A 13,922-nucleotide genomic window follows, 5' to 3' on the forward strand; every position below is an offset into this window, starting at 1 on the left:
AATCGACACCATTAGGGAAGGATGTCCGCCGAAATCCTCAGACTGCCAGGTCAGCAATAACCGCCATACGCCATAAAAAGGGCGGGGAGCTCGAAGCGCGCGCGCCTCTCCGAGGAACGGCGGCAATCCCGAAACATCACTCCCTTCACCTGTTCCCCTTCTGGTTCCAGGCTCGGAAGTGGGGGGCTACTGTTACGGGGGAACTAAGCCGCCATGCCCCACGTGACCGGCACGCGCGCCCAGGAAGACTACGGCTGCCCTTTGATCCAGCGCTCCGACCCCGAGTCGGACGTCCTCGGCTCCGCAGCCCGACCCCGAGTCGGCTGCCCTTTGATCCAGCGCTCCGACCCCGAGTCGGACGTCCTCGGCTCCGCAGCCCGACCCCGAGTCGGCTGCCCTTTGATCCAGCAATCCGACCCCGAGTCGGATATCCTCGGCTCCGCAGCCCGACCCCGAGTCGGCTGCCCTTTGATCCAGCGCTCCGACCCCGGGTCGGAGATCTCTTGATAACGACAGGCTATTCCCCAGAGGCACGCCGCGGCCTCCTGCTCCACTACTCCCTGCAACGGCTGTATCCGATGCTGCTCCACGATCTCCTGCATCAGCCGTACAAAGCGGAGCCCCACTATGCCCTGACGTGGCCGTACCCGGTGCTGCTCCACGACGCCCTGTAACGGCCATGTCAGTGGCCACACCATCGTGCCCCACGATAACGAACCCCCCTGAGAGACCCCCCAGCCAGGTATATATGCGGCTGGGGGGAGAAAGGGGGGAGGTGAGCAATATCTCCCAGAGCACTCTCTTACTTGCGATTATCACCTCTCCTCCTCCTCCAATCTCCTCTGACTTGACCGTCGGAGGGCCATCACCACCCCGGTGGTGGTGCAAGGCTTGTTTGCAGGTTTCTTGGCGGAAGGTGGAGCGCAACCAACACCAACCAAGACAACTCAGACGGAACCCCGTTCACACCGCAGTGCCAATCGTTCTCGGTTTGGACCACCAGCAACATATATATATATATATATATATATATATATATATATATATAAAACATTGACATAATATATTGATGGTATATTGATATATCAATTTTTTTGACATAATATGTTGATATTATATATTATATTAATGATATATATTATATTATAATATATTACTAATCATATTATTATCCTATTATTATTGAAGAATAATTTTAAATTCTAGTAGAAATATAGTATTATATTTTATATTTATATAATGAAAATATTTAATATATTACTATATTACTCCTATTTACTTTATTTTTCTAATCAAAATAATTATTAGTATTAAAAAAATCTATTATAAGTATAAATAAAAATATTAATTCTATAATGAAAAATAACATATTTTTATAAGATTAATAATTTATAGGAGTAATAAATATATTTTTATAGAATATATTAATAATTAATATATTGATAAATATATTAATATTTTATTATCTATATTTTATATGATTAATAAATATATGATAAGGGCTACTAAAAGTAGAAAATGTGATAAAATTATGGAGCTATTATACGAATTAGTATATTGACTTACATTTTTAATTCATGAGAATTAAAAATATATAAAAAATCCATCTAAGATATATTAAGGATATTTGTAGTATTATGTAGTCAGTGATCTTCGATCTCCGTACCATATCAAACAAGTTATTTATGGATATTCGGAGATTTTTAATCACTGGACCTATCAAATACATTGATTTTAGATCACCGTTGATCAAATCATTCCAGCATTTGGATCACTGGGGATCTTAGATCACCGTGGTGATCCTGTTGGGGTTACCAAACGCCTCCTAAGTTGATGAGAATGGTGTCGTGATATGAAAACTCAGGACCCCATTTTATTGGAGCTGAATCTGGATTAGAGATGTTTCAGCTCAGCAAGGTTTGAGTCGAAAAAGCCAGACCAATCTTTTGGAGGCAGGTTTAAATTGGAATCCCATTAGCTTAGATCCCATTTCTCGAGACAAGACAATTTCGATCCAAAGATTTAATTTGACATGGACTGAAGTGGAAGGCTTATTTGGATCAAATAAGTTGGATTGGATTGGGGTATGATTGTAGCCTAGGTTTGGAAGAGTGATAAATTCCTCGATGATCTCCATTTTTTGCACCGAACTCCGGAGAAAAAGCAGCTCCAACGGCTAGTTGAGGAGAGAGGATCTGTGGCGAAGCCGTGCTCCAACGGCTAGCTCTCGCCGGCGGGTTCTTCGAGGAGGCAAAGATCAGCTAAGTTCTATTTGCTGAGTTCTTTTCTTTAAAACTGAAAATTGATCAGGGAAGACGGCGGTGTTTCTCTGCTTAACGGCTAGTTAGCTCCCTCTAACCGGTTGTGTCAAAAACTGTGCGCGGCGGCGATGGAGCGAAAGGCTCCTTTGGAGGGGAAGACGACCTCGGGGAAGACGGCTGCGGGGGCTGGCAAGGGCGATGGCCTCGCGCAACCGGTGCGCGGGGAGGGCTCCGGGGCTCGGGCGAGACCAGGGCCCTGGGTGACCCACAGGCCCACGGATGCGGAGGTGGAACGGCTCTCCCGTCGGTTCTCGACGGTACTGGAGCTGCCGGAGGAGCCTATAGAAGCCTCGCGCCGGGATTGGGAAGGGTTGTCGGTAGTGGTCCGCAGCCTTGGTCGCCGGGTCCCGGCCGACGGGGTGGCCAAGGACGTGGCTGCCCGTGGGAAGATGGCAGGGGAGGTGGTGGCGGTGCCTCTCGCCGACGACCACCTGGCCCTGAGGTTCCGGACGACGGCGGATCGGGATCGGGCTCTCTCCGGGGGTCCGTGGGTGGTGGCGGGTCAGCTCCTCGCCATGGATCCATGGAAGCCCGATTTTGTGCCAGGCGAGGACGCCGTGAAGACGGCGGTGGTGTGGCTCCGGCTTCCCCGGCTGCCGCCGGAGTATTGGGCTGCCACAACCATCCTCCGAATCGCGGCTATGGCGGGGCGGCCGATCGCGCTCGATGGGGTGACAGAGCAACGGCGGGCGATGGGTTTCGCCCGGGTGAAGGTGGCGATTGATGCCACCGAGCCACTCCTTCCCGGCGTTCAGATTCAAGGGAAGACGAGGGTGCGGTGGCAGCCCTTCGTTTATGAAAACGTGCCGGACATTTGCTTCCGGTGCGGGAGGATTGGGCACCTGAAGGTGGCGTGCCGCTTCCCGGCGCTGGAGCAAACGGAGGAGGAGAGGTTCTGGCAAGGGCCAATGTCGGTTGAAACGGGGAATGACCCTAGTACGCAGGAGGCGAGCCCCGAGGAGGTGGCCCGTAAGCCGTTCTACGGCCCCTGGCTGGTGGCGACGCGGATCCGGCCGTCAAGACCAGCGAAAGGGCCGCCGCGGCCGAGGAAGACGACTGAGGCCGCGCCTGAGTCATCTTCGGCTCGGCCGCTCTCATCAGTGGCTCGATCGAGCTTCCCCGAGCCCCCACTGGACACGGAAGGTTGGCAAAAATCGGCGAAGGTGGCTCACCAGCGCTCGCCATCGAAGGTCTCAACGACGGAGGGAAACGGCGACCCCGGGTCAGGGCCTCCGCGAGGAGGAAGCCGAGTTGGCTCGGCTTTCAACCCGCTTGTAGGCCGGGTCGACTCGGCGGAAGGGAAGGGGGCATCTGAGCAGATTGGGCTGCAGGGCATCCCAGAGGTCCGTATAGTGGATGTAGGCCTGGGCCAATACAAAAAGCGGCCCAGAAGCCCCGTATCACCGTCATGGCGCTCAGGGGCGGGCCGGTGATGCAGGCCAGGCCCTATCTGTGGATGGCGTGGGCATGGCCCGTGCGCATAGCACGGATGGGCTGCAACCCCACGGCGAGCTTGGGCATTTTGGGTTGGCGCGGTGGACGGGCCACATGCAGGGACTATGGCCTCTCTGGGCCAAGAGATGGGCTGGCTATTGGGCAGGCCTCAGGCGCCTGGTGTAGGCGGCCCGCAAAGTGGATCTGGAGCAGAGCCGGGAGCCCTATTCTGGTTTGGTGCAGGGGCCTCGGCGTCCACAGCTCGGGAGGCGAAGAGCGCGCCTGATGCGGGCGGCCCGCTAGCCCAGGACTGTAGCCCTGCCGTAGGGGGCTTTGGCATGGAGACCAACGTGCCACTAGTGCCTAGCATGCACGGGATTGGGCCGGGGCCAGGTGAAGAGGTTGAGGCACCAGCGGGCCGGGAGGTGGTGGGTCCCCCCTTCACCCACCAAGATGAGTCGGAGGGTCGTTCGGAGGTAGGGTTGGACGCAGGTGGATCAGCGATGTCAGGAGAAGGTGCGGCAGTGGCTCAGCCGGTCCGAGCCCCCCTGGGACTAACGACCCAGGAGGGTGGCAGCGATGGAGGCGGTGGCGATGGTGACCGGGCAGCATGCAGGGGGGCCACTGGCAGGGCGGCGGTGGATCATCCGACTGTGGTGCAATGGGTCAAGGCAACAGTGATGCGGCGGTTGTATTTTGCTATGTATTTGTTATGAAGTCTGGATGATGCTAAAGACATGCACAAGTATATGAATGTATTATAGAAAGTAAGAATTTCATATGAATTTTCTAGACATGAAGTAATTAGTTTAGAAATTGCTAAATGGATCATTTTGCTAATACTAGTAATTTTATATCAGCTGTGAACACAGAAAAATTGAAAAGGACTTTGTATCCCTGCTCTAACTAGCAAGAGGCAGGGTAGCAGATTGTGTAATTTCAGGATGTACAGTCTTGTGCACATCATACACTAGCCCTTCTATGTTTTCCCTCAAAACGGACACAATTTTTCCTGCTAATCTTAGTTAGCTGGAGGCAGAGAAATAGGTTTGTTTGCCCTAAGGGAAAATGGCATGCTGTCACCCACATGCTGAATAGGTGCCCCATGGGCCATAATATTCAAAGGTGTCCCACCTGTAATGACAGTGAATCGGTCATGTTTATGATCATCTGAAAGCCACCTGTATGTGTATTCAAACAGAGTGGCAGCATGCCTTCTACTACATGATCCTAATCCTTTGACGAGAGGCACATGTAGTGTGTATGAGCTTATGCTAGCAATGCTAGTCAGTTGTGGCAGTTTTTCAGCCTCAAGGAATCATATTATGGGAAATTAATTGCTGATGTCTATATAGTATCTGGTTGCCATGGAAGTTAAACCATAGCGTAATGCCTTTTTTCCTATCGTTTTTGAGCATCCAATTGAAATGCAGTAAGAATAAGAAATGGCTGTATTTTAGGTTAATTGACTTTATATATCTTTTACATATATCAAAGCAGGTTTCCAGTCAAAATTAATAGATTGAATTGGTATTTCCACATGATAAAACTGTATTGCTGCTCAATATTGGTCATCAAATGACACTTGTATTTCCTGTATTCTGTTTCATAATGATAAAACAAAAAACTTTGTTTTTCTAGCAGAAATTCTGAATTCTACTACTTGGATTGTTATCATCCTCAACTTGCTGGAGATGTCCCTGCTAGTATGCATCATGTCTTTATGTGTTAAATAGTTATTCAGGTTGACAAGGTTGATTTTTTGCATTTTCCATTCTTAGGTGATTCTTTCTTTATTTTTTTGGCAGTTAGAGCTGGCTGAGGAATGTTTGTCACGTGCAATGGATTTGAGTGGATTATTGCTTCTTTACTCTGCTCTTGGTGATGCCAATGGAATAACCAAACTTGCATATCTTGCTAAAGAGCAAGGGAAAAACAATGTTTCATTCCTTTGTCTATTTTTGCTAGGCAGATTGGAATAGTGCCTTCAGCTATTGGTTGAGAGGTAATGTTGCATTATATTCTGTATTTCAATTACAAGTTCCTCATGTCATTGTACTTTGATATAATATTTTGGACATTCAACAAAACTGTATTCCCTATAGAGATATATCTATTACTATTATCATAAATTCTTTTGCAGCAATCGTTTTCCTGAAGCAGCATTAATGGCACGATCCTACCTGCCAAGCAAAGTCTCTGAGATTGTTGCAATTTGGAAAAATGATCTGAGCAAGGTTCCTTCTTTTTCACTTTCTCAAGCTGTTATTTTTGGTTGTATGCAATGGGTTCCTGAAATTGCATGTTGGTTTAGAAACCTTAATATTTTGTCATTCTTTATTTGATATATGACTTAGTTTGCACAGGTTTTGTTAAACCTGCTACAATTTGTTTTCTTGATTGTGATTATCCTTATATATCTGAAGGTCAATCAGAAAGCTGCTGAGTCTTTGGCTGATCCTGAAGAGTACCCAAATCTATTTGAGGACTGGCAGGTTGCTCTTGCCATCGGGTCTAATCTTGCCCATGACAGGTGCCTTCTAACTTGATAACTGCTTGTTCTTTTCTTTATTTCTCTTCTTCTAATGTCTTTCTTTAGCTTGTTCAGTTTAAGTATGCATGCATTTGTTTTATAATATTCCCTTCCATAGGCATTCTTTTGCATCTAAAGATGAGTATGACCAATTATAGAAGTCAGCAATTCCACTCTTTATGGCAGGCACTTATGTCATTTGATTCTTTTACAGATGTGTCGCATGTTATTTACGTGATCTGTAAATATATTCTCACGACCTGTAGTTGCATTTTTTTAATTTGAAGCTCTGCCATTTTATCTTAGGAACATATGTTATTTTTGTATTTATGGGAACTTGGGACAACTCTGCATTTAAGATGGCATAGCTAGGATCAAAAGTTTTTCTGTTCACTAATTTGCTTGCAGAACTTTGAGGAACATAACCTCTGTTTACACATTTCCTACATCATTTGCATTCTGTTTCAGGCAGGATTTTTTGTTTCCACTCTTTAGTTTCTTTGCCTGTTTTCCATTCTAGGTCTCTTCTTGAAGAATCCAAACCGTAGCTACTCTGTTAGTTGTTTGCTGAGGTTCTGATTAGTTGGAGGGATGATCATTCATGCTATGAGACAAGTCAGGGCAAAGGCAACTCACAACCAAGTTGCGCACAAAACACATCCAAATTCTCATTGAATAATTATTGTCCTTGTTTAGTTTATGGTTTAATCTGTAAACAAATTACCAAGCTCTCTAGCATCCAAGCATATCCGGGATAGTTGTCAAAATTCTTATTACCATTAGTTTTGTATGACAAAATGCTGTGCATGTGTGTGTATCAGTGATTAGTATTTAGAAAATTATCATTATGTGCTGATCCATGCTTTCACTTGGGGTTGTCAATTGCAAGCAGAGTACATATACTAGTACGAATTTTAATAAAAATCAAATTGAACCATATAAGGACTACAATTCTTTCAATTTCTTTCTAAAGTATAGGTAGTCGATGGAAATTAATTCTCAGGGAGATAGTCAGTTTCTGGAAATTATTGAGAATATGTCTGTTGCTTGGTATTGATTGGTTGTGTCATTACCACAGGGGTGATTATCCTCCTGCTAAGGAATATCTAAGCTATGCTGAAAAGTCAAAGATCAATCTTGTGGAAGCATTCAAAGTCATGCGAGTAGATGAAGGGAATTTGCCACTTGCAAATGGAGATTCTGGCCATGAGGTATGTTCTGCTTATAGATGTTTTTTTCTTTTTTTGCCCCTCAGCATAGTGCACTAGTCTTTTAAGTTAGCTAAATTAGAATTCTTAGAGTAAGGTGAAAGGAAAAATGTGTTGATGTGTTAGCTGAATTAGAATTCCTATCATAAGGTGGAAACAAATATGTGTTGATGTGGTTTTTCTAAAATGATATTCGCTGCTTAATTAATGCATTAGTCGTCACTCAACGTTCACATCTAAGATAGGACCTTGACGAACTTCTAGCACAAAAATATCTGTTATTACCAAAACAATGACCATAGTTCTTTAATGCACGTTGTAGTATTAGCAATGATGTTTCAAGAATGTCAATACAATGATGTTTCAAGAATGGCAATGCTAAGAGATGACTCTTCTATGGAGTTCATCTAGCATAAAAGGGCATGGTTAGATGGTTAAGGAACTAGTTGCTGTACTTGAGAGATGAGCAAATTTGCTAGAATGGTGTTAACATCACCAATATTCCATATTTGGTTACTTTATGAAACTCTTCCGACATTCAATTTGCTGAATTTCAGCATGTCTATTGTGATGGTCTAGAGATGTTGCTCCCTAGGGTATCAGAAAGGGAGGCAAGATTTTGTTGTCTATGAAGAACTTGAAAGGTTTTCATTCTGCTTTACATGGAAGTTCTAAAAGTTGCCTAGGGACATAACTAGTTCGCGTTGAAACTAAGTATAGCCAAAGCTTCAGCTGAAGATAGAAAAGTAATAACCATCTTCTATATTTCAAAATGAAGGATATAGTAAGGATTCGTAAAATCCAATGCAAATTGTTGTCACAGGGCTTATTAGTTATGTTACAATTTTATACATCATTTTATTTTATTCATGACATCTGTTCATAAGCATTAAAACCAAGGTTTGTATCTTGGCACCGAACCCTATACCACTATCATGCTGGTACCCCCGATTTGGTGTCGATACAGGGTGTTATGAACTTGGGTAGTGAATCATGATTAAAACTGAGTACAGCTAAAGCTTCAGCTGAAGACAAAAACAATAACCATCTTCTATATTTTTAAATGATTATAAGATTTAAAGGTGATATTCAAAATTATTCTAATTATCGTGGTATTAAACTTATGAGCCATACTATGAAACTTTGGGAGAGGGTGATTGAGCATAGATGAGATGTGACACAAAAATATCAAAAAACCATTTTAGTTTTATGCCATGAAAGTCAACTATGGAAGTTTTTTTTTTTTTTTTTTTTTTTGAGGTTAATGAAAAAGTTATAGAGAAAAGGGAGAAGATCTTTATATGATTTTTGTTGATTTAGAGAAGGCGTATGATAGAGTCACTCGGGAAGTTTTATGGTGGATGTTAGAAAGAAAAGGAATTCCCATTAGATATATTAATGTGATCGAGGAAGTAGATGGAATGGTTACTAGTGTGAGAACTCGTGGTGGTAATAGTAGTAATTTCCAATCACAATAGGTTTCCACCATAGATCTATTCCAAGTCCTCACATTTTTGTGCCAATTATGGATGAGCTTAATAGGCATATTTAGGATGCTATTCCTCGATGAATGCTATCTGCAGATAATATAGTTTTAGTAGATGAAAGTAAGGTCGTGATTAACCATAAATTGGAATTATGGAGGCGTGAATTGAATCCAAGGATTTTAGGTTAACTAGGACCAATATGGAATATATGGAATGTAATTTCAGTAAAATTAGAACTAGAGATGAAGGGGGTGTGCAAATTGAGGATCATGAAATTTCTAAGAGTGATCATTTTTGGTATTTAGGATTGATTATACATAAGTAATAGAAGATTGAAGATGATGTCATCCATAGGATTAAAGCAGCTTGGATAGAATAGAGAAGTGCATTTAGGATATTATATAATTGTAGGATACCTGTCCAGTTGAAGAAAATATTTTATAGGACAGCCATGTGACTAGCTATGCTCTATTGAGCGGAATGTTATGTAGTTAAAAAATAATATGTGCAGAAGATGAGTATGACCGAAATGAAAATATTGAGATGGATGTGTGATTATGCAAAAAAAAGTTAGAATAAGAAATAAAGTTATTTGTAAAAAAGTGAAACCGTGAAGATAGTACCAATTGAGGATAAATTGAGAAAAGGGATGCACTAGTATGGAGTGATTTGATACATGTAGAAGGAAAGAGAGGTAGAGATAGGCCAAAAATAACTTGGAATAAAGTAGCAAGGATTTGATATTATAGCATCTCTCAAAAAGTATGACCCTAAACTGAGCGAATGAAGAAAAATGATTCATGTAGCTGAGCCCAACTAGTTTGAGATTAAGGCTTAGTTGAGTTGAATTGACTTCTATATTTCAAAATGAATGGCACAATAAAGATCCATAAAAGTCGAACCCATTAGTTATATTATCATTTTATATAGCATGTTGCTTTATTAATGCTATTTATTCGCTTTTTACTTGCTTGATGCCTTTCTCTTGGCTCTCATCATATTCTACTATTTACTTCTTCATATTATAATTTAATGAGGTGCATATATAGGTAATGGATGAGAATATAGAAGAGGATGGCCATGTAGAAGCTGTCGAAGCTGATGCCGATGATTCTACAGATAGTGCAATCCTCATCAATGGGAATGAGGGTGAAGAAGAGTTGGTTAAAAATATTGAACAAACTCCATCAGCCTAAGAGCAGTTGGCTTGACAAGTGTGAAATCCAAGTTTTGTCCTATGGTGATCAATCAATCTTTTCTCATAATGTGTATGTTCTCTTAACGTACTCTCTCTAGTCTCTCTAGCATTGTGGCTTTCTTTAGTTATAGTACGGGTAGTATTAAAGAATTGGGTCCATGAAAAGGCTGGACTGGGGCCTCTTGTCAAAGCTGCAACTGGATAATGAAAGACTATCCAAAGAGAGACCCAAACTGCCTCCACTTTGAAAATATGCAGGTGGTGGTTGATTAGGTTTAAAAAGTGACATACATGGCATGGTCATATTTGATATCCCTTATTGTTTGATGTTAGTCTTGAATTGCTGTTGACAAGTAGCGTTGCAGAATTGGTTTCTCATTTTCATGTAATATTCTTTTGGCCTGAAATAATCATGATTTTTGTGTGCACTTATTTGTAAATGTTGGAAGCATATGTTTTTGTTTTGCTGTGTTAATATGGGGGGAACATAATAGGGTTCCACTATTGCTATATAATTTATATAGCTGGAACACGACAGTCTCTATTGTCAAATATTAACTGGATTGTTTTTCATCTACATGGTCAATCTATTACCATCCAGCCTTCTCCCAACTACTCATAATCAGCTTTTCCCCTAAGTCATCAGCATGATACAATTACCTATTTGAGTGGGTACTTAGAATGGTGCAATAAGATGAGATTGTCTTGAAGATATCATGTCACTATGATACCGATGTTTCATTTTACTTGTGAAAGACACTAATGCAGAATTATAGGGACTTATAAATCTCTTATATTTCTTTTCCTGTGACATGTTTTATTTTGGTGAATCCCTACCTTTCCAGCCTGACCGCATTTTGTTTGTTGAATTGGTAGAGCTTACTCTGTAAGGAGCATACAAGACAAACCCCGGTTGTTTTTTCCTGGTGAGTCGACTACTTTATTATCGAAAGCTTTATTCTTTACTTCTCAGGTTTTATTGATTGCTGTGATGTTTTTGAGCCTTACACTTTGATAAGTAAAGTCCATGTAGTCTTAAGTTTTTACTGTGTTTAGGTTGCTAAGAGGAACCCATTTTGGTAAACATCCTTTGACCGTCTCGTCATTCATTGCAGGTCCTTGGCCGAACAGAAATCTCTGGTCGGTATGAATAGTTATTTTGCTGATTGGTGTATTATCAGAAATCTTTGTTTACTTTCTCTCTCTCATTCTCACTCTCTCTTCTCTTTGCTCTCTCCCACTCCCCTCTCCCTTCTCTCTCCTATATCCAATCTCTCTATTCACTCTCCTCCTCCCTCTCTCTCGCCTCCCCCCTCTCCCTCTCCCGTCCTCTCTCTTCCACGTGATCTCTCTCGCCCTTTTTTTGGGCCAAATACTAATCTAATCAGCCATCCGAGTGACCTTGGATTTGGGCTTGGGCAGGAATTATAAAAGAAAAAAATTATGTTGGAGTCCACTTGAAGCCTGATTTTTTTTTTTTTTTTTGTGAATCGGACCCAAGTTGCATAGAAACCTGACCTCGTCCAATTCCATCCGTACGAGCATGTGAGCTTTTGTTGTGCACTGCTTACCCCAAGAGAGATCCGGGGCAAAAGAACTATGATATTTTATTTTTTTTTGGGTACATCGGCGGCTTACACCTGACGACTATAAAAACAGCCAACAAAATTTAAAAAACTTATGTTAAATACCATAAATTTATGCTAGCGTTGGAGTGGGTTGGCCAAGAAATCTTGCATCATCAAGAGCCGGTCTTTCATGTTCATTGTTAAGGTATTTTAAAGCTGAGATACTGGGTTTTTTTTTTCAGCCGAACTTGTGGAGGTGTGGGAAATGCAGAGCCCCTCTTCCGTTTTTTAGGGTCAGGGAGGCCTAAGTTCAGACTGCTTATACTAATCCTCCCTGACTTCACCAATTTTGCTGCTAAAGCTGTGGACAATAAGGACATTCACGGACTGATCAAGATTTTCAGGCAACTTGGTTCATAAAATAGAATTGGACAATTATCAGCTATTTAACAGCATTGATATGTGTTTTAAAAATCAAAAATAGTTGAAAATAAAAATGATTGTGAAATCTGTCGACTCTGGAAATCTTGGCCAACTTCATAAGGCCATGATGGGCAAGATCTCATAAGGAAATTGGGGCAAAATAGGAAGGCGTGAAATATCACAGAATATCCATTGATATTGTTTGGCACAATATCTTGGCAAATAAACTGGTATGTTGGCCGAGATCTCAGCTGATAAACTTTGATATATCAATATTATATTGGTTACCATATCAATATTTGGACATTATTTTGTATAGGAATATCTCATAACATATGGTATATTGGTACAAGCTATAGCTCAGCTGACCCAAAATCTCTGTTTAAACTATCAATATTTTGAAGCCATTTTTGGCATTGTCGAGAACATAGTTGCTTGGCGGCTATTATTCTGATTAGCCTCAGAATGGGCTGTCGAGGTTAATTAATGCCCTGCATGTGGCAATTCATAAAATATCTAATGTAGCAATTCATAAAATAGTTTCCCTATGAGCCGTTACATATATTGTCATTCAATTTGTAATACCATTAGTTTTTCTATAGACATATATCACCTCATAATCTATTAGTCTAGCCTCTATTTTCTAATAATGATGGAAACTAGTGTATGAAGATGGTAAATTAGATAGCTACCTAACAATTATCAAAAGTCACCTTCAAGTATAATATGAAAAGCCTTTAGAATGTTCAATGTGTATTTTAAACCTTTCTATGCAACACGCAATTCTATTATATGAATTGTAGTATCAAATAAACTAACACCACTGCTACAATCAGCACAGTGCTATCGTTTCTAATGATAAAGCTTGCTTCATTCGATTCTCCTTTATTTTGAAAGCTACTATCAAAATTAATCTAGGAAAAAAAAATAAAGGACGATGACTTCCAAAGGAAATAAATTATATGTAGAAATAGAGAACATACGGAATAGAAACCACAGCTTTTTTTTAGCTATCAAAATTTTTTTGAACGCGGTTACTTGCAAATACCAAAGACTTTGGAGGGTGGCTATGATTTCCCTCGTAGTTTCATTGCCAGGCGAAAGCTGTCGACACTACCAAGTGGGTCCGTCACTCATACCGGCCGAGGACATCCCAGTATCAGGCACGATTCGCTTATGCGTTCTAAACTTTTATTTGTCACAATCGTCTTGGCGATTTTTTTCCTTTTTCTTTTTTTATCAGATTTGCTGCTGCAGGGCGATGAAGCTGATTATATCCACGCTCTCACTCTCTCCGGTGGCATAATGCGTAAACGGATAGAGATGGTTCTTACCATTGACCTTTTGTGTGTGCGCGCGCGCGTGTGGTGCTTTCATTGAAGAAAACATAGTTCAATATGTCAGCGCAGAAGCCAAATTCATTCAACATCTTGGGCTCATAATTTGAGAGGCAATGTTGGAAAAATCTTTTATATATAGAATCTCTAGCTGCTCATACTAATCTCGCATGAACATTGCTTACAAAGTCAAGAAACAAAATATTCCATAACAGTGGAGGGATAGATACACAACGGGTCCAAAAAATTTCTCTAAAATGATGAGCAGCAAAGAAGGCAACTCAGTCAACAGCTCTTTTCGTCTTCCGAAACACATGGCCAACCTGAAAAACAATACATTCTTGCAATAATCGTCTAACTTCCTCTAAAAATGAATGGTCGAAGGTCCTCAGCCTTTTCTGCAGAATCCACTT

General features: G+C 41.7%; 1 protein-coding gene across 4 annotated transcripts; it reads left to right on the plus strand.

Annotated features, from left to right (window-relative positions):
- Positions 1–2,649: 2,649 nt before the first annotated feature.
- On the plus strand, positions 2,650–13,922 carry LOC120112320 (coatomer subunit beta'-2-like). Of its 4 annotated transcripts, XM_039131285.1 has the most exons (8): positions 4,060–4,522; positions 5,400–5,461; positions 5,564–5,760; positions 5,899–5,992; positions 6,182–6,288; positions 7,367–7,499; positions 10,033–11,107; positions 11,297–13,922. In XM_039131285.1, the coding sequence occupies exons 4-7, from the start codon at positions 5,924–5,926 to the stop codon at positions 10,177–10,179; spliced, it is 456 nt and encodes a 151-aa protein (XP_038987213.1). In that variant the 5' UTR covers positions 4,060–4,522; positions 5,400–5,461; positions 5,564–5,760; positions 5,899–5,923; the 3' UTR covers positions 10,180–11,107; positions 11,297–13,922. The 4 variants fall into 4 exon arrangements, with proteins under 4 accessions (XP_038987211.1, XP_038987210.1, XP_038987213.1 ...); XM_039131284.1 differs by lacking the exon at positions 5,400–5,461 and having other exon boundaries at positions 4,066–4,522; XM_039131283.1 differs by lacking the exons at positions 5,899–5,992; positions 6,182–6,288; positions 7,367–7,499; positions 10,033–11,107; positions 11,297–13,922 and having other exon boundaries at positions 2,650–4,522; positions 5,564–5,679.

Source organism: Phoenix dactylifera, chromosome 11 (assembly GCF_009389715.1).
Source record: "Phoenix dactylifera cultivar Barhee BC4 chromosome 11, palm_55x_up_171113_PBpolish2nd_filt_p, whole genome shotgun sequence".
NCBI lineage: Eukaryota > Viridiplantae > Streptophyta > Magnoliopsida > Arecales > Arecaceae > Phoenix > Phoenix dactylifera.